Source organism: Sminthopsis crassicaudata, chromosome 1 (assembly GCF_048593235.1).
Source record: "Sminthopsis crassicaudata isolate SCR6 chromosome 1, ASM4859323v1, whole genome shotgun sequence".
NCBI classification, from domain to species: domain Eukaryota; kingdom Metazoa; phylum Chordata; class Mammalia; order Dasyuromorphia; family Dasyuridae; genus Sminthopsis; species Sminthopsis crassicaudata.
In genome coordinates, this window is record NC_133617.1 from 88,500,347 (window position 1) to 88,515,036 (window position 14,690).

General features: G+C 32.5%; 1 protein-coding gene across 1 annotated transcript in view; it reads left to right on the plus strand.

Annotated features, from left to right (window-relative positions):
• FAM135B (family with sequence similarity 135 member B) overlaps positions 1-14,690 on the plus strand; it is a 372,619-nt gene that overhangs the window by 98,956 nt on the left and 258,973 nt on the right. Inside the window, 1 exon segment of the mRNA XM_074264776.1 lies at positions 13,868-13,947. Coding sequence (XP_074120877.1) covers positions 13,868-13,947 — 80 coding nt within the window.

Consider the following 14,690-nt stretch of genomic DNA (forward strand, 5'->3'; position numbering starts at 1 on the left):
AACCAGTATAGCATAAGTTGAATTAGCAAGAATAGATATAAGTAGAATCATTAGCTTAACATGTACATTCATCAATTCTGACTTTTATTAAAAAGCAAACCAAGAAAAAAACCTAAAAAAGCTAGAATCATCTATCTGTGAGGCTCACATTACTACACAGATTGTACATCACCTTCCCTCTTAGGCCCAGTTGGTTTCTTGTGAACATGGATTTTCTTAGTATATTTGTTTTTGTTAAGACAGCAAGCAAGAAAGACACAGAAACAAAGTCTAAGACCAAGATGACAAGCTCTGTCACCTTCTTTTGATACAGCTAGATAACATGTCCCTTCAACTTTAACTCTTGCAATGAGGTAATACCTATTTATATCAAGATTAGTCAATTTATATGAAGGGAAGGTATATTTCCATGAAGTGGATAAAACAATAATAATAACATTAGCATTTATATAGTGCTTTATGTATATAAAACAATTTACAAACATCTTATTTTATTCTTGCAACAACATTGAGAGTTATGTATTATTATTATCTTCATGTTTCCTCATTTTTCAGCTACAATATTTTAATAGCATCCTATTTGGTCTTCCTACCTTTTGTTCCTCCCTTCTACAATCCCTTATGTATCTCTTGCCAAGATAATCTTCTAAATGAACTGACCTGGCCATCTTACTTCCTTTTGTTCAAACCTTCACATTTTTCATTGCTTCTAAAATGCTCTTTAGTTTTTGAATAAATGGTAGACCTTCTAGCATTTTGATCTTAGACCTTGTTTCCTGTCTCTCTCCTGTTTGCTGTCTTACAAGTCTTATTGAAAGAATTATTTTATACATCTCCAAATTGCATATTCTGTTTTTCAGTTTATATTCACCTGCTTATATCCTGCTTACCTCCACTGCTGTCAGTGAACACATAACTAGAATGGATACCTCTCTCTGTCCCTTTCTATTCTTTAAAGTCCTGTTCTGATTTTTTTTTTTTTTTGCCATTGGGTTTTCCTTGATCATTCCCCAAGCTAGAAGTGATGTCTTCCTAGTTAGTTTTCTCATCCAATCTTCTGTCTGTCTCTATCCTCACTCTCCGCCTTTCCCTCCCTCCCTTTTCTTTTTCTTTTTTTTTATCTCTCTCTCTCTCTCTCTCTCTCTCTCTCTCTCTCCCCTAGTTTTCTTAAGCACTTTGGTTATTTGTGAACATGCTTGATTGTAAGATGCCAAACAGACACAAAAGCTGTCTTCAAGTCTTTAAAGCATAACCATGTGGAAAATGAATTAGTTTAGTTCTTCTTGGCCCTAGAAGAAAGAACAAGAACAATGGCGAGAAATTGGGAGAAAAAGGTATAGACTTAATGTAAATAAAGGCATCCTAACAGAGCTATGCCATATGAAAGGAGCTGTCCTAAGAGGCAATGAATTCCTCATCATTAGAAATTTTTGAGTGAAAACGATATCTATGTGATGGATACTATAAAGGGAATTATTGCCTCAAGGAGGATTTTGAACTAGATCATCTCCGTGGTCTTTTTCAAATCTGGCATCTATGATTCTTTGAAGTTGCTTAAGTGTACATTTATCTCAATGAAGAAAACAACTTTCTAATGAAATAGATCTTTTAGAAAGCATATCATATGCTGTCATTGAGACCTATATTCTAAAGATGATTGACCAGTTACTCGATTTATTCTAGAGGTAATTCAGGATAAGTTATGATGAGACTAGATCATCTCCATGGTCTTTTCCAGCTGGGAGATTCAGCAATTCTTTGATCATTAGACCCCTTAAGGAAAACATAAGAAAACATATGGTTCTATCCCCAAAGTAGTTTTTAGTCTTATTAAGATGATACAACAAGATTATATAGGACATACATTTAAAAGAACATTTTTCCTTTTTTATATAAACGTGTATTAGTTTTTATGTAAAAAAGAAATTATTATAAAGAAAGGAAAGTTCATCCTATAAGCTATAAGCCTCTAAACATGGCTATGATTTGAATCATTCTTCAGAAAGAGAATCATCTTTGTATGCAAAGATTGGATTTGATAATAGGAATTTATTCCTCAATAAAATAATAAAAACTAAAGTTTTGCACATTTTTTTAAAGTTTGGAAAGTGCTTTACATATATCATCTCATTTAATTCTCCTAACAGCCCTGTGAAGTTGTTATTATTTCTATTTTTATTGGTGAGAAAACTGGGGCAGGCTAAGTGACTTACCTAGTCACACAGTTAGTAAGTTTCTAAAGCAAGATTTGAATTCATCTTCCTCATTCTAGGTCCAGCACTTCATGTACTAAGCTATTTACCTGCCTTTTAAATCCACCTATGAGATATACCTGATGCAAAAAAATTATTGATGCCTCTTTTTCTTAAGTGGGCAGCTAGGTGGCTCTATAATACACAGGGTGCTGGGTTTAGAGTCAGAAAGTCTCATCTTCCTAAGTTCAAATATGGTCACAGACACTAGCTGTATGACTTTGGGCAAGCCACTTAACCCTGTCTTCCTCAGGTTCCTCATATGTAAACTGAGCCAAAGAAAAAAATGGAAAGCCATTCCCGTATTTTTGCCAAGAAAAATTAGAATGGAGTCAGAAAGGGTTGGATGTGATTGAAAACAGTTGAACTTTTTTTTTTTTTAAACCCAACAGTTAATTCTTGATATACCCTCATACTATTTGACTTTCCATTTAATAAAAAAAAGAAATTACACAAATTGACTGACAAAACATTTAATATGGTTAATATTTCATGCCTGTGATTAATCCTCCCTACTGTGAAAAAAAATTCCATTTCACCATCTGATCCCTGAAAAATAAGATTAACATTAGAATTAACTTGTATGTGCTGATATACTTTGAAGGCGTGATGATACGTAGTATTTATTACTGATAAGTTTTTATTCTGTTCCCTATTTCAGGTTCAGAGAGATCCCTAAATATTAATGAGATATAAGAATATGTTGGATTGGAAAAATAGGCTTAGAACTTTTCTTTTAAATTAACAAGATTTTACAGAAACTAGGAGATAACATAATCTTTCCCCACACACTTCCAATATAGGCAGATAATAGATTGAACTTTGAGAAGGATAGGGTATTACTGCAGAAAAGATAATGATAATAGCAATAATAAAAACATTTTGATTGTAATTTGAAAGTCTGGAAGAATCACACCTACAGTTTCCATTGACATAATACTTAGAAGATTTGAGTTTACAGACTCAGAACAATTTACTCAACTCTCTATCTTGGACATTTTCTACCAATAGTTTGTAAATACTAAAAATGCATCTCAATTTTAAGCTGCAGTGTTTACATGTATGTGTGTGTTACATTGTGATGACTGAGTTTCTGTGTTCATGCAAGTCTCTCCAGGCCTTTCTGAAATCATCCTGCTGGTCATTTCCTCCAGAATAATAATATTCCATAATATTCATATACCACAATTTGTTCAGCTACCATGTCCATTAAATGTACCTCAGTTATCTATGCCTACATCCCTCCCTTCTCCTGTTTCTTTCTTTTCATATTTCTCCTCTCTTTTTTCTACTTTCTCCATCCCATCTCCTTTCTCCTCTTATTTCCTTTCCTCTTTTCAAATTTTACATTTTTTCATCTTTTTTCTTTAATCTCGTCTACATTTCTTCTCCCTTTTGTTTCCTTATTTCTGTATTTTTAATTTCATTCTTTTTTTACTCCCTCCTTTCCTCTTCTTACTTATACTATTTCATCCATTTTTCTTCTTCCTGTGTGCCTTTGCCTTCTTTTCCCTTTTTTTCTTTTTTCCATCCCCCCTTCTTTCTCTCTTTCCTGTTATTGAACTATTTTCTCTCTCTTTTTAGATTTAAAATTGGAGACAAGGATTCAGTAGAATTGAATATCTCTAGGAGTCAGAAAAGGGAAGAGAACATATATTTATTACATACTTACTATGTGTTAGGCCCTGTCCAGATATTATCCTTCTGAATTCCAATTTTTGCTAACTGCTAACTGGGCATTTTAAACTGGGTATTCAGTAATAGCCTTTTTAAACTTGACATATATCTAAAACAAAACTCTTCATCCTTTTTTTTTTTTTTCCTGGCAAATCCATCCCTCTTCATAACTTTCCTTCCCCAAAAAACATGACTATGCTTCTAAGTATTCAAGCACACAATCTAAAAGTCATTCTTTTTCTCACTTCATATTATCAAATCAGTTGTCAAATCTTTGCATCTCCTATTTGGCTCTCACTCACACTTTTCTTTTCACTCTCAGAATCCTAATCCTAATTCAAGCTCTGATCATCTCATCTTTTTTTCTGTACTCTTGCAAGAACGTCCTAATTTTTCTCCTTCCACTTTTGATATATCACACTTTTTTTTAATTTAGAAAGGTACACAGCTGTCAAAATTATATCCCTAAACAGATCTGACCTTGACCAATTCCCTGCTGAATAAATGCCTGTGTTTTTCTATTACTTTTAGGATCAAATGCAAACCCCTTTTTCATCATTTAAATCTCTTCTCAACCTGACTTGAACCTAATTTCTCAACTTATAATATATTGCTACCTTTCACAAACTCTCAAGTCAACCAAATTTGCCTTCCTGCTGTTCCTTCCAAAATAGATTGAAACTCCTTTCTTTATTCCTTTGTCTAGATCTTCACATTTTCCCCATTCCTCTTCCCAAAGCCTCTTATTTCTCCTCTCCTTTATTTTTTTAATTTAATTTTAATTTTTTAATTTTTAATTTTTTTAATTTTAAAATTATAAAAAATTTTTACAGTATATATGCATGAGTAATTTTTTTTATAACATTATCCCTTGTATTCATTTTTCCAAATTTTCCCCTCCCTCTCTCTACTCCTTCCCCCCGAGGACAGGCAATCCCATACATTTTACATGTGTTACAGTATAACCTAGATACAATATATGTGTGTAAATACAATTTTTTTTTGTTGCACATTGAGTATTAGATTCCGAAGGTATAAGTAACCTGGGTAGATAGACAGTAGTGCTAACAATTTACATTCACTTCCCTGTGTTCCTTCTCTGGGTGTAGTTGTTTCTGTCCATCATTGATCAACTGGAAGTGAGTTGGATCTTCTTTATGTTGAAGATATCCACTTCCATCAGAATACATCCTCATACAGTATTGTTGTTGAAATGTACAGCGATCTTCTGGTTCTGTTCATTTCACTCAGCATCAGTTGATGTAAGTCTCTCCAAACCTCTCTGTATTCATCCTGCTGGTCAGTTCTTACAGAGCAATACTATTGCATAACCTTCATAAGCCATAATTTACCCAACCATTCTCCAATTGATGGACATCCATTCATCTTCCAGTTTCTAGCCACTACAAAAAGAGCTGCCACAAACATTTTGGCACATACATATAGTATTTCTTTGGTCTATAAGCCCAATAGCAGCAATGCTGGGTCAAAGGCTATACACAGTTTGATAACTTTTTGGGCATAGTTCCAAATTGCTCTCCAGAATGGCTGGATTCTTTCACAACTCCACCAACAATGTATTAGTGTCCCAGTTTTCCCACATCCCCTCCAACATTCATCATTATTTGTTCCTGTCATCTTAGCCAATCTGACAGGTGTGTAGTGGTATCTTAGAGTTGCCTTAATTTGCATTTCTCTGATCAGTAGTGATTTGGAACACTTTCATATGAGTGGATATAATTTCAATTTCATCATCTGAGAATTGTCTGTTCATATCCTTTGACCATTTATCAATTGGAGAATGGTTTTATTTCTTATAAATTAGGGTCAGTTCTCTATATATTTTGGAAATGAGACCTTTATCAGAAGCTTTAACTGTAAAAATATTTTCCTAATTTGTTACTTCCCTTCTAATCTTATTTGCATTAGTATTGTTTGTACAGAAACTTCTCTCCTTTAAAACTTAATCAGATTCCATCACTTATAAGGCCTTTCCTGATCATCCCATTCCCAACTATTGATACTTCCCTCTTCAAATTGTATTTATTTTGTACATACTTTTCAGGAATTTATGTTTTGGTGTATTATTTCTCCCTGATAGACTATAAATGACTTCAAGGAATAGTCTGTTTTAATGTTACTTTGAATTCCCATTTCCTAGTCCAATGCTTGGTATATTATATTAAATAAATGCTTCTTGATTGATAAATGTGTATGGATTGAATGAAAGGAATGAGATATTACATGAAGAAAGATAAATGAATGCTATTGAATTAATGTGGTGAACAGATCTGGTCCATTTCCAAGCTAGCACTAAATTTCTCTCCTTGGTATAGCTTCTTTCACTTTTCCAACTTTCCAAGGATGGAAGTGAAGGGACGACCAATAGCAGACCTTTTCACCTACTTCCCTTCAGTCTTCTTCACTCCTACACAAGGTATCCCTTCCCTCCTCAGCTCCCAGTCCTTCTACCTAATCTCAATGCATCAAGTCAGTGAGACAAAATCTAAAATGGGAGGATATCACCACAATTGTGTTGGTTTGGCTATAATCAGAGCTAAGATATATTCAGTGTCATTTCTAACCCCATTACTTATCAAACAAGTGATCTATGAAGGGCGTCACTTTGTCTTTTGGATAGTCAGTTTTCCCAAATGCAAAATGGAGATAGGAATATTTAATAATTGAATTACTCCTCATGTTGTAAAGTTGTGAAGAAAATGTTTTATAAGCTTTGATGCCTTACAATATGAATTCTTGTCATTTACCTCACTGGATTGTAATGATGATAAAATGGCATATATAAAATATTATGTTCATAGTAGAACACTATAGAAATGTCATCAGCCTTTATCATGACTTAGTCTAGTAACTTGGTCTGGCGTTGATTTCTCTGAGATTTACTGTTTTGAGGCTGAAGGCAGAGATTACTGGGACAAAATTCTAAATAGCCAGAAAATTTAAAAAGTGAGTATATAATTATAATACAAGGAATAATATTCAAGTGAACACTTAGGAATGGACCTGTGTCTTTTCTGACTAGTTGAAATGTAGAGTGCCTCATTGCACATTCATAAACAGATGACACTTTCAGCCTGTAAGATACATGAATTAAGTTTGATCCAGCACTATGGAAGAGTTGGATTTTTCTCAAGGAAATTGGTATCTACAATGATAAAATCATGAATTTTTGAAAGAGTATATGTTTCACTTGTCCTTCATTAACAACAGACTTAAAATAAAGGGAGGCAAGGAGATGCTTTAGCTAAACTTTGAGTCTTTCCCATTCATTATCATGTTCTCTCAATAAATCATCCTTAAACTGATATGAATTGAATTAGCAAAACATAGGATAATTCTCTGCCATAGGTATGCTTATTTTAATATGTTCTTTAGGGCATAAACTATGCCTTATATATGTATACATATATATATATGTATTTCTATTTTAAAATTATTTTAATTTATTTCACTAAATATTTCCCATTTATATGTAAAGGATTTTTTAAACAATAATTTTAAAAAATTAGATAAAAATCCTCTTCCTTCACTACTTCTTCTTCTTCCAATAGAAGTTAAGTAATTTGATTTCAATTGTTCATGTCAAGCTCATACCAAACATGTTTCATATGGGCAAAATTGCAAAAGAAAACACAAACAAAATAGAACAATATAAGAAAAAGAATATGCTTCCATATACATTCATATTTCATCATTTCTCTGCTGGTGGATAGCATATTTCATCATGGGTCTTTTGCAATTGTCTTGGATCATTGTCTTGATAAAAGTAAGTCTTTCACAGTTGATCATGCTTATAATATTACTATAACCATGTACACTGTTCTGTTTGGCTCACTTAACTTTATATAACTTCATGTAAGTCTTCCAGGTATTTCTGAAACCATCTTGTTTGTCATTTCTTATAGTACAATAGTATTCCTTCACAATCATATACCACAACTTGTCCATCCATGATGGGCATCTTCTCAATTTTTTTCAATTTTTGTCCCCACAAAAAGAGAAACTATCTTTATACATTAGGCGATTTTTTTCCTTTTCTTTGATTTCTTGGGAAATAAATCTAGTAGTTGCATTATTAGGTTAAAGGGTATGAACAATTTTACAACTTTTAGGGAGTAATTTTAAATTGTTCTCCATAACAATACCAAGTCTAATGGACTTAATTATGGAGTTATTACATTAACAACAAATATGATGCAAATAGAATGTGTTAAATGAAAGAGTTAAAGATAAAATTCTATGTGAGATCTATAAGGTCAGAGACTGATTAATTTCTTCATTTAAATTTCTAGTATTTTTCTATGTCTGGTACATAATAGACACTTAATGAATGCTTATAAGAGAAAAGAAGAAAAGGGAATAAACATCTATTAAGTACCTACTATATGCCAGTCTCTCTGCTGAATACTTCATAAATATTTTCTCATTTGAAATGAATGAGACCATTTGAGGAATAAGAGATTGCTTTTAGTTGGGAGAATGTAGGAAGGCTTTGTCAAATACATGGTCCACAGTCAGATTTATTTGCAGAAATGAGGAAGGACTTTTTATTCCAAACATGAGCTATGACTTGTACAAAAATAGGAAACCAGAAAGATACAATGTGTAATCCATGAATACTCAGTAATCTTGTTTGATTCTAACAGTGTATAAAAGATGCAGGTAATGTGCTTATTCTTTAGAGCCTAATTGTGGCTCTAGATGTCAGGCTGATGAATTTGTATTTTATCCACTGAAAGTTTGGAGGCAGGAGAGTGGAACAAAGCACTTTAAGAAAAAAAATTTTTGAACTCTATGAAATATGTTAGTTAATAATGATTATAATGATTAAAAATATGTACTAATGACTGCCAATTACCTATGTTATAATTAGAGATAGCAATTACAAAATAAGGGAATGACAGGCAATATGATAATACAACTAGGGAATCTGTTGGCTCTGAAATTGGCATGATATTTTCAGGGATCTTGAAATTCTGGCTTTTTGCATGCTGATGATATTGGTGATTTGATTACACCCTCCCTCCCTAGTGTGAAATAGTGTGCCTATAAGTCTAAGAAATAGATGGGAGCATAATTTCTTGGCTCTACCATGAATTATATTGTTCATCAGTCAGCAGAACAAATGTTTTGGACTTGAAGGAATACTAAATACATATATACAAACCTGAAATATCGATACATATTGTCAATACATTGATACTAACCACTAAAGCAGACAAGTATATCCATACAATCAGCTATATGTGTTTGTGTGTTATGTGTGCATGTGTTGTATATGCATATTTGTATATATATACATATATAGTTGATACATAATATTTATGCATATGCATAATAAATAAAGATATATGTCTATAAATTTCTTATGCATCAGCAATATATCATAATTACAATGGGAATAGATAAGCAAAGATGTTATACTACTTTTTGTCAATTATGTCCTCAGTGTCAAGTTATACAGTAATTTGCAGATCATTGTAGGACAATTAGAAATATATTTATTTTTATGCCAAGATTAGAGGAATAAGAGTAGAATATTGGGTAATTACTTATATCTGAGAGTACAAAGCTGAAGAATTTGAAAGAATTGATTATCCATACTTGACATGCTCTCCAGAACTCAAAAGCAAAATAGGGATAAAGACTGGGCTTGTGATGTCATTGCTAGAACAAACTCCTAGGTGAGGAATGTCCTCTAGTAAATAAGGTCAGTATTTTCTCTGTAACTTATACACTTAGAGTTATCTAGAGTACAGGTGTCAAATTTATGGCTCTATAAACAAACACACTTACATTTCAGTCCTTAAGATAGAAGAGACTTGAGAAAACTATTAAGATGTGAAAAGACATAGAAAGACTCTACACCAATGTTTAGCTGATACATTGGCCATTTAGTCACAGTAAACTTGAAAATCATATTCCCCCATTAAAATAAATCAACAAGTGGATATAAAAAGATATAAATATATAGAAAAAATATATATATATATATAAATTCATACACAAACATAAATCATGTATAAATGTATATGCTCACATGTTTCTCTATTTATAGGTTGTACATGGATGTAAACATGCATTTACATATATGTATATAAATTATTATACATGTATTGATATACATTATTCTATATCCATATATTTTAATATATTTTCACATATAGTTTCTGCATGTTTATTATTAATTGTTTATTATTCATTTCCTAGGTGGGTAGATTTATATAGCTTGTTTTTAGTTTCCATAGAATGTCATGGGAAAAGAAGCATCAAAAAAGAGAAGACTAAAGAGGAGGGGTTTGAACTATTGAAGTAAGTCAAATTGAGTTTGAGGAGAGGAAATTTATTAAAATCAGGGCTAAATGGAGGAAAATTGTTAAATTTTGAATTTTGTGATGTTTAGGTATGACTTTTACTCCCCTCAAATGTCCAAAGATTGCCATCCATAATGAATACTCTTCAATAATTTTTGGGAATATTGTGGTAGCTGTTTGCATAAAAAATTCAATTATTTCAAAAAAATTTAAGTCCACAGTGAAACAGATTTAATCTTACCAAAATACAAGTAAAATTGTAGTAAAATTTAAAAAAATTAAGAAATAACAAATTACTACTGTAAAAACCAATCAATATTCATAAAATCAATGAAGGCTTCAAGGAAGACCTGACAGTTGGAAAGATTGGTGGTGATTCTTTTACAGTGTGGTGTAAAGTTAAAACAACATCAAGAAGATCATTTTGAAACAGGCATTGAAGAAAAAAAATTTTAGAAACCTAACTGCTAATTGTGATTATAAATAGGAAAAAAATGCTTGTCATAGGTAAAACAATAGAAAGACCAGAGGCATGAATATTTAATAAAAGAGAATTTTCAGTGATCAAAACTCAATTTTTCTTTCAATTCTATACCAAAACCACTGTCAAAAGAATACCAATGAAGTCTATAATATCTGAGCATCTTCAATGGATAATAAAGTGTCCACCCCTAAAATGTTTTAGTTTTAGATTTAATTCCAAAGTAATTTCTACTCATTGATGGAAGGCTGAAATTTGAAAAAAAATATATACATTAGTTGATTCCTTACTCCAGAATGAAGAACTAGAGAAATGGAAGTGGAACAATGCAACATGATATTGTGCCATATTATTTCATATTGATTATGTCATATGATTTATCCAAACGAGAGAAATCAACAGATTTTAGAGGCCTGGGAATTCACCTGATTTAAACCCTTGGGAATATAGAATATTTTTAAAAACATATACTTAATATCCAGTTTCAACAATAAACTTTCATAATGAAGATTTAAGGGATAGACTCAGTGACCAATCAAATCAAACAAGAAGGTTCAGATAAAAAAAGATATGTTAAACTTAAAAAATAAATTTATTGTATGAACCGATATATTATTGCTGTATTTGTTTCAGTTCATTTCCATACTATTACACTATCAAAACATGAGAATTATAGGAACAATTTAACGTTTTCTAGTTTTGTGTTTTTCTGCGTTCACAGATTAATTCACAGAACATTCACAGATTCATCACCTAAAGGATCTATAAACAATAATGAGAAAACATAATACTTATTGCTGGGGAACAAAACAATAGTGATAAATAATATCAACATTGTGAAGATCCACTGATTATTGATCAAAAGGGATTTTCAAAGCTGCCTGAAAATGCCATGATATTTTCACTGCCTTTATTAATGATGCCAAAATGTTTGACTCAGTTCCACCCTCATTTGTTCAATTAATGCAAACATATAAAACATATCCAAATATAGTGAAAATAATTGAGTATAATGAAAAAATGTTCTCTTTAATGGGACATTTGCACAATGATTGATTTTAAATAGTATTTCATAGGGATACCCAATATGGTTCTTCCTAGTTTTAAATCCATCTCTCCTAAATAGAATAATGCAATTAAAAAGCATTTATTTATTGTTTACCATAAGTACTGTACAAAATCTATAGATAAGGAGCACAAGTAAGATAATTCTTTATCTTAAGGAATTTATATATTATTAGAAGGAAATCACATATAGAAATGAGTCAAGTCTAGAGAAAGATGTTTTAATGTGGCAAGTAAAAGAGGTCATGAGTGCACCTCACCTCTCTAAAAGTAGTAATTAATATATTAATTGTTAATATGAGTATAGTTCCCAAAACAAAGTTGGGAGGAAAGTGGAATATATTTCTAGCAGAAGGCAAAAAGAAATGCTAAAGGACAAAGAGAGAACTTGGGGTTGGCTAGATAAACAGGTCTCAGTTAGGACATCCTTGACCCAGATCTGAAGTGCTAAATCTCCTCTTGGTTAGTGTTTAGAAATATGTTAGAAATATTTTTGCAGTGGTAGCAGATCAGAAAATAGATGGATGAAAGAATATGGTAAAGTTTGTGGCCAGAGAGTTATAATGATATCACACCAATTAGGACAACCTCATTTTTGTTCTAAATTCTCACTGTCTTACTTTTTTAAGGTCCAATTGGAAAGTATAGCAGGAGCAGCATTGTCAGATCAGAAGGAAGCAAGGATGAAAAAAAAAAACAATGGATCTGGATGTAGTCCAGGTTAACTTGGGCTCCAGGCAGAAGTTCCAAAAATCCTCTAAAATAATAGTTATTGGAAGTCCAAGGTGCAACAACAGTGTCAAGTAGGAAGATGACTGGAATGAATGGCTACAGCTAAACTATAGTATTTTCAACATTTTTTATTTTAACACATTAACAAGCCATGGGTGTGGAACTGAGACAATTTGCACCAAATGATAATAAATGTGGTTGCTTGAAGGTTTTGCACTTTCATGACTAAGAAGATATCAATAGAAATGCAAAAAGATTTTGAAAGAGATAATAAATTCAATTGAGTTGAAAGTCCATTGGGATAACATCATAGAAATGACAGGCAGCTGAAAAATATATAGAACTCTATAAATAGATTTGTTATATACACATAGATAATATAGTTAAGGAATTATATTGGCAAACTTTACCAACCAAATTTACAGGGAGATAAAAGTGTGCAAGACGTATTTTGAAGTTTGATCTGTTTTATTAATGTTTTCTCTATCACTTTCTTATGCCTAGACAATAACAATAAGCTATGATTTGTAACCCTTGCAAATTTCTATGGCCTACAAGCTCACATTGAAAATTTTATGTCCTTAGCTTGTAAAAGATGGATCTAACACATTCCTTGATAAAATCATAAAGGCAGTGAATGACATCAACAAGGAAAGAAAAATAGAGTAGAAAAATAGGTCTTGGGAAACACCTAAATATGATTTTAGGATGGGGATCACGATGGCCTACCATAGGAGATTATGAATTGAGACAGTTAGGAGGAGAGCCAGGAGAAAGTAATGTCAAGTAATGCCATAGAACTGAGGGAGAAAATATGTAAGTATAAGAAACTGATCCACAGAGTCAGAGACTGCAGATAGGTGAAGGATAAAGATTAAGGAAAAAGCCAATAGATTTTGCAAATAAATGGTCATTAGTGACCTCAGAGTCTTTTCATCAAGGTGGCGAAAGTAAATCAGAGAATAGGGCCTAGAGGATTGAGTGAGGAAAGAAGAACTGAAGGAATAAATTTGAGTGGCTCTCTTTGGAATTTTATCAGTGATCTATATCAGTGATAGTGATCATTAGAAGATGATAGATGAAGAGCTCAAGGGAAATGAAGGAGTCAGCAAAGGGGAAGAATGATTAAGAAGGGATGGGGATGATAATGAGTATCTTTTACTACTATGTTTCATATTTAATAGGACATCTCATTAACCTCACTTTGATTATGAATGCTAGTGCTAAATAGGATCTAAGGAGGCAGGATTTTGTCACCTCTCTTCATAAGGAGGAACACAAATAAGAATCTTATGACAGACGATTCTTCTTTCCTTTGTCCATAGGCATTACCAAGTCCGAGTTACCTTGAAGGTTCCCTCGAGAATTCCCCACAGGTTGAGTGTCAAGATTGGTGGACAGACAGGTAAGTCTGGGGATGTAAAGGAAAATTGGGTGCATTCAGGAGTGAATGAATGAGATATGGAGGAGAGGGCCATTGTACTGAAGGCCAATCAGGATCTTTAAGGAGAAGAAGAATTTGAATATTGTCAAAAACCATATGCCATGTATCATCTCTAGGCACTTAAGTTTGAATCACAATAGCTCTAAAGTGAAGCAAAGTCTTAAACATGACTTTTGGCAAAGGATAAGTTTTGAATCATTTTATCACCACCACTGATCACCTGTGCGTCCTTGACAAAAGTAGCTTCATTGTCTACAATAAGAGGAATTTGTACAAAATAATCTTAGGTCTTCACTAATTCTATGACATTTTTCACCTCAGCTTCCTTATCCATAAAACGTGGATAATAGCACCCATTTCACAAGACTTTTGGAAGGATTATATGGATGGAAGAGTCATAAATAGGACAAATGAAGTAAGGTTTTATGCAGGATACAAATATATAAAGAATTTATATATCTTTCCTGGGAGCCTGTCTTGATCTTCTTCATTTACAGATCTGCTGCCTCTTCTGGATTATGGATATCTATACCATTGCCTTACCCTCTACCTTTTTAATTTGGTTCTCCAGTCCCATTCTGCTTCAGATTTTCAAGCCATTCTTGTTATATTTCCCCATCCCCATCTCCAGCATTTTCCTGCTGCCTTCTCTGCCCCATCCATATTTCTGTTTGTTTGTTGTTGTTTTTGAGGAGGACCATCAG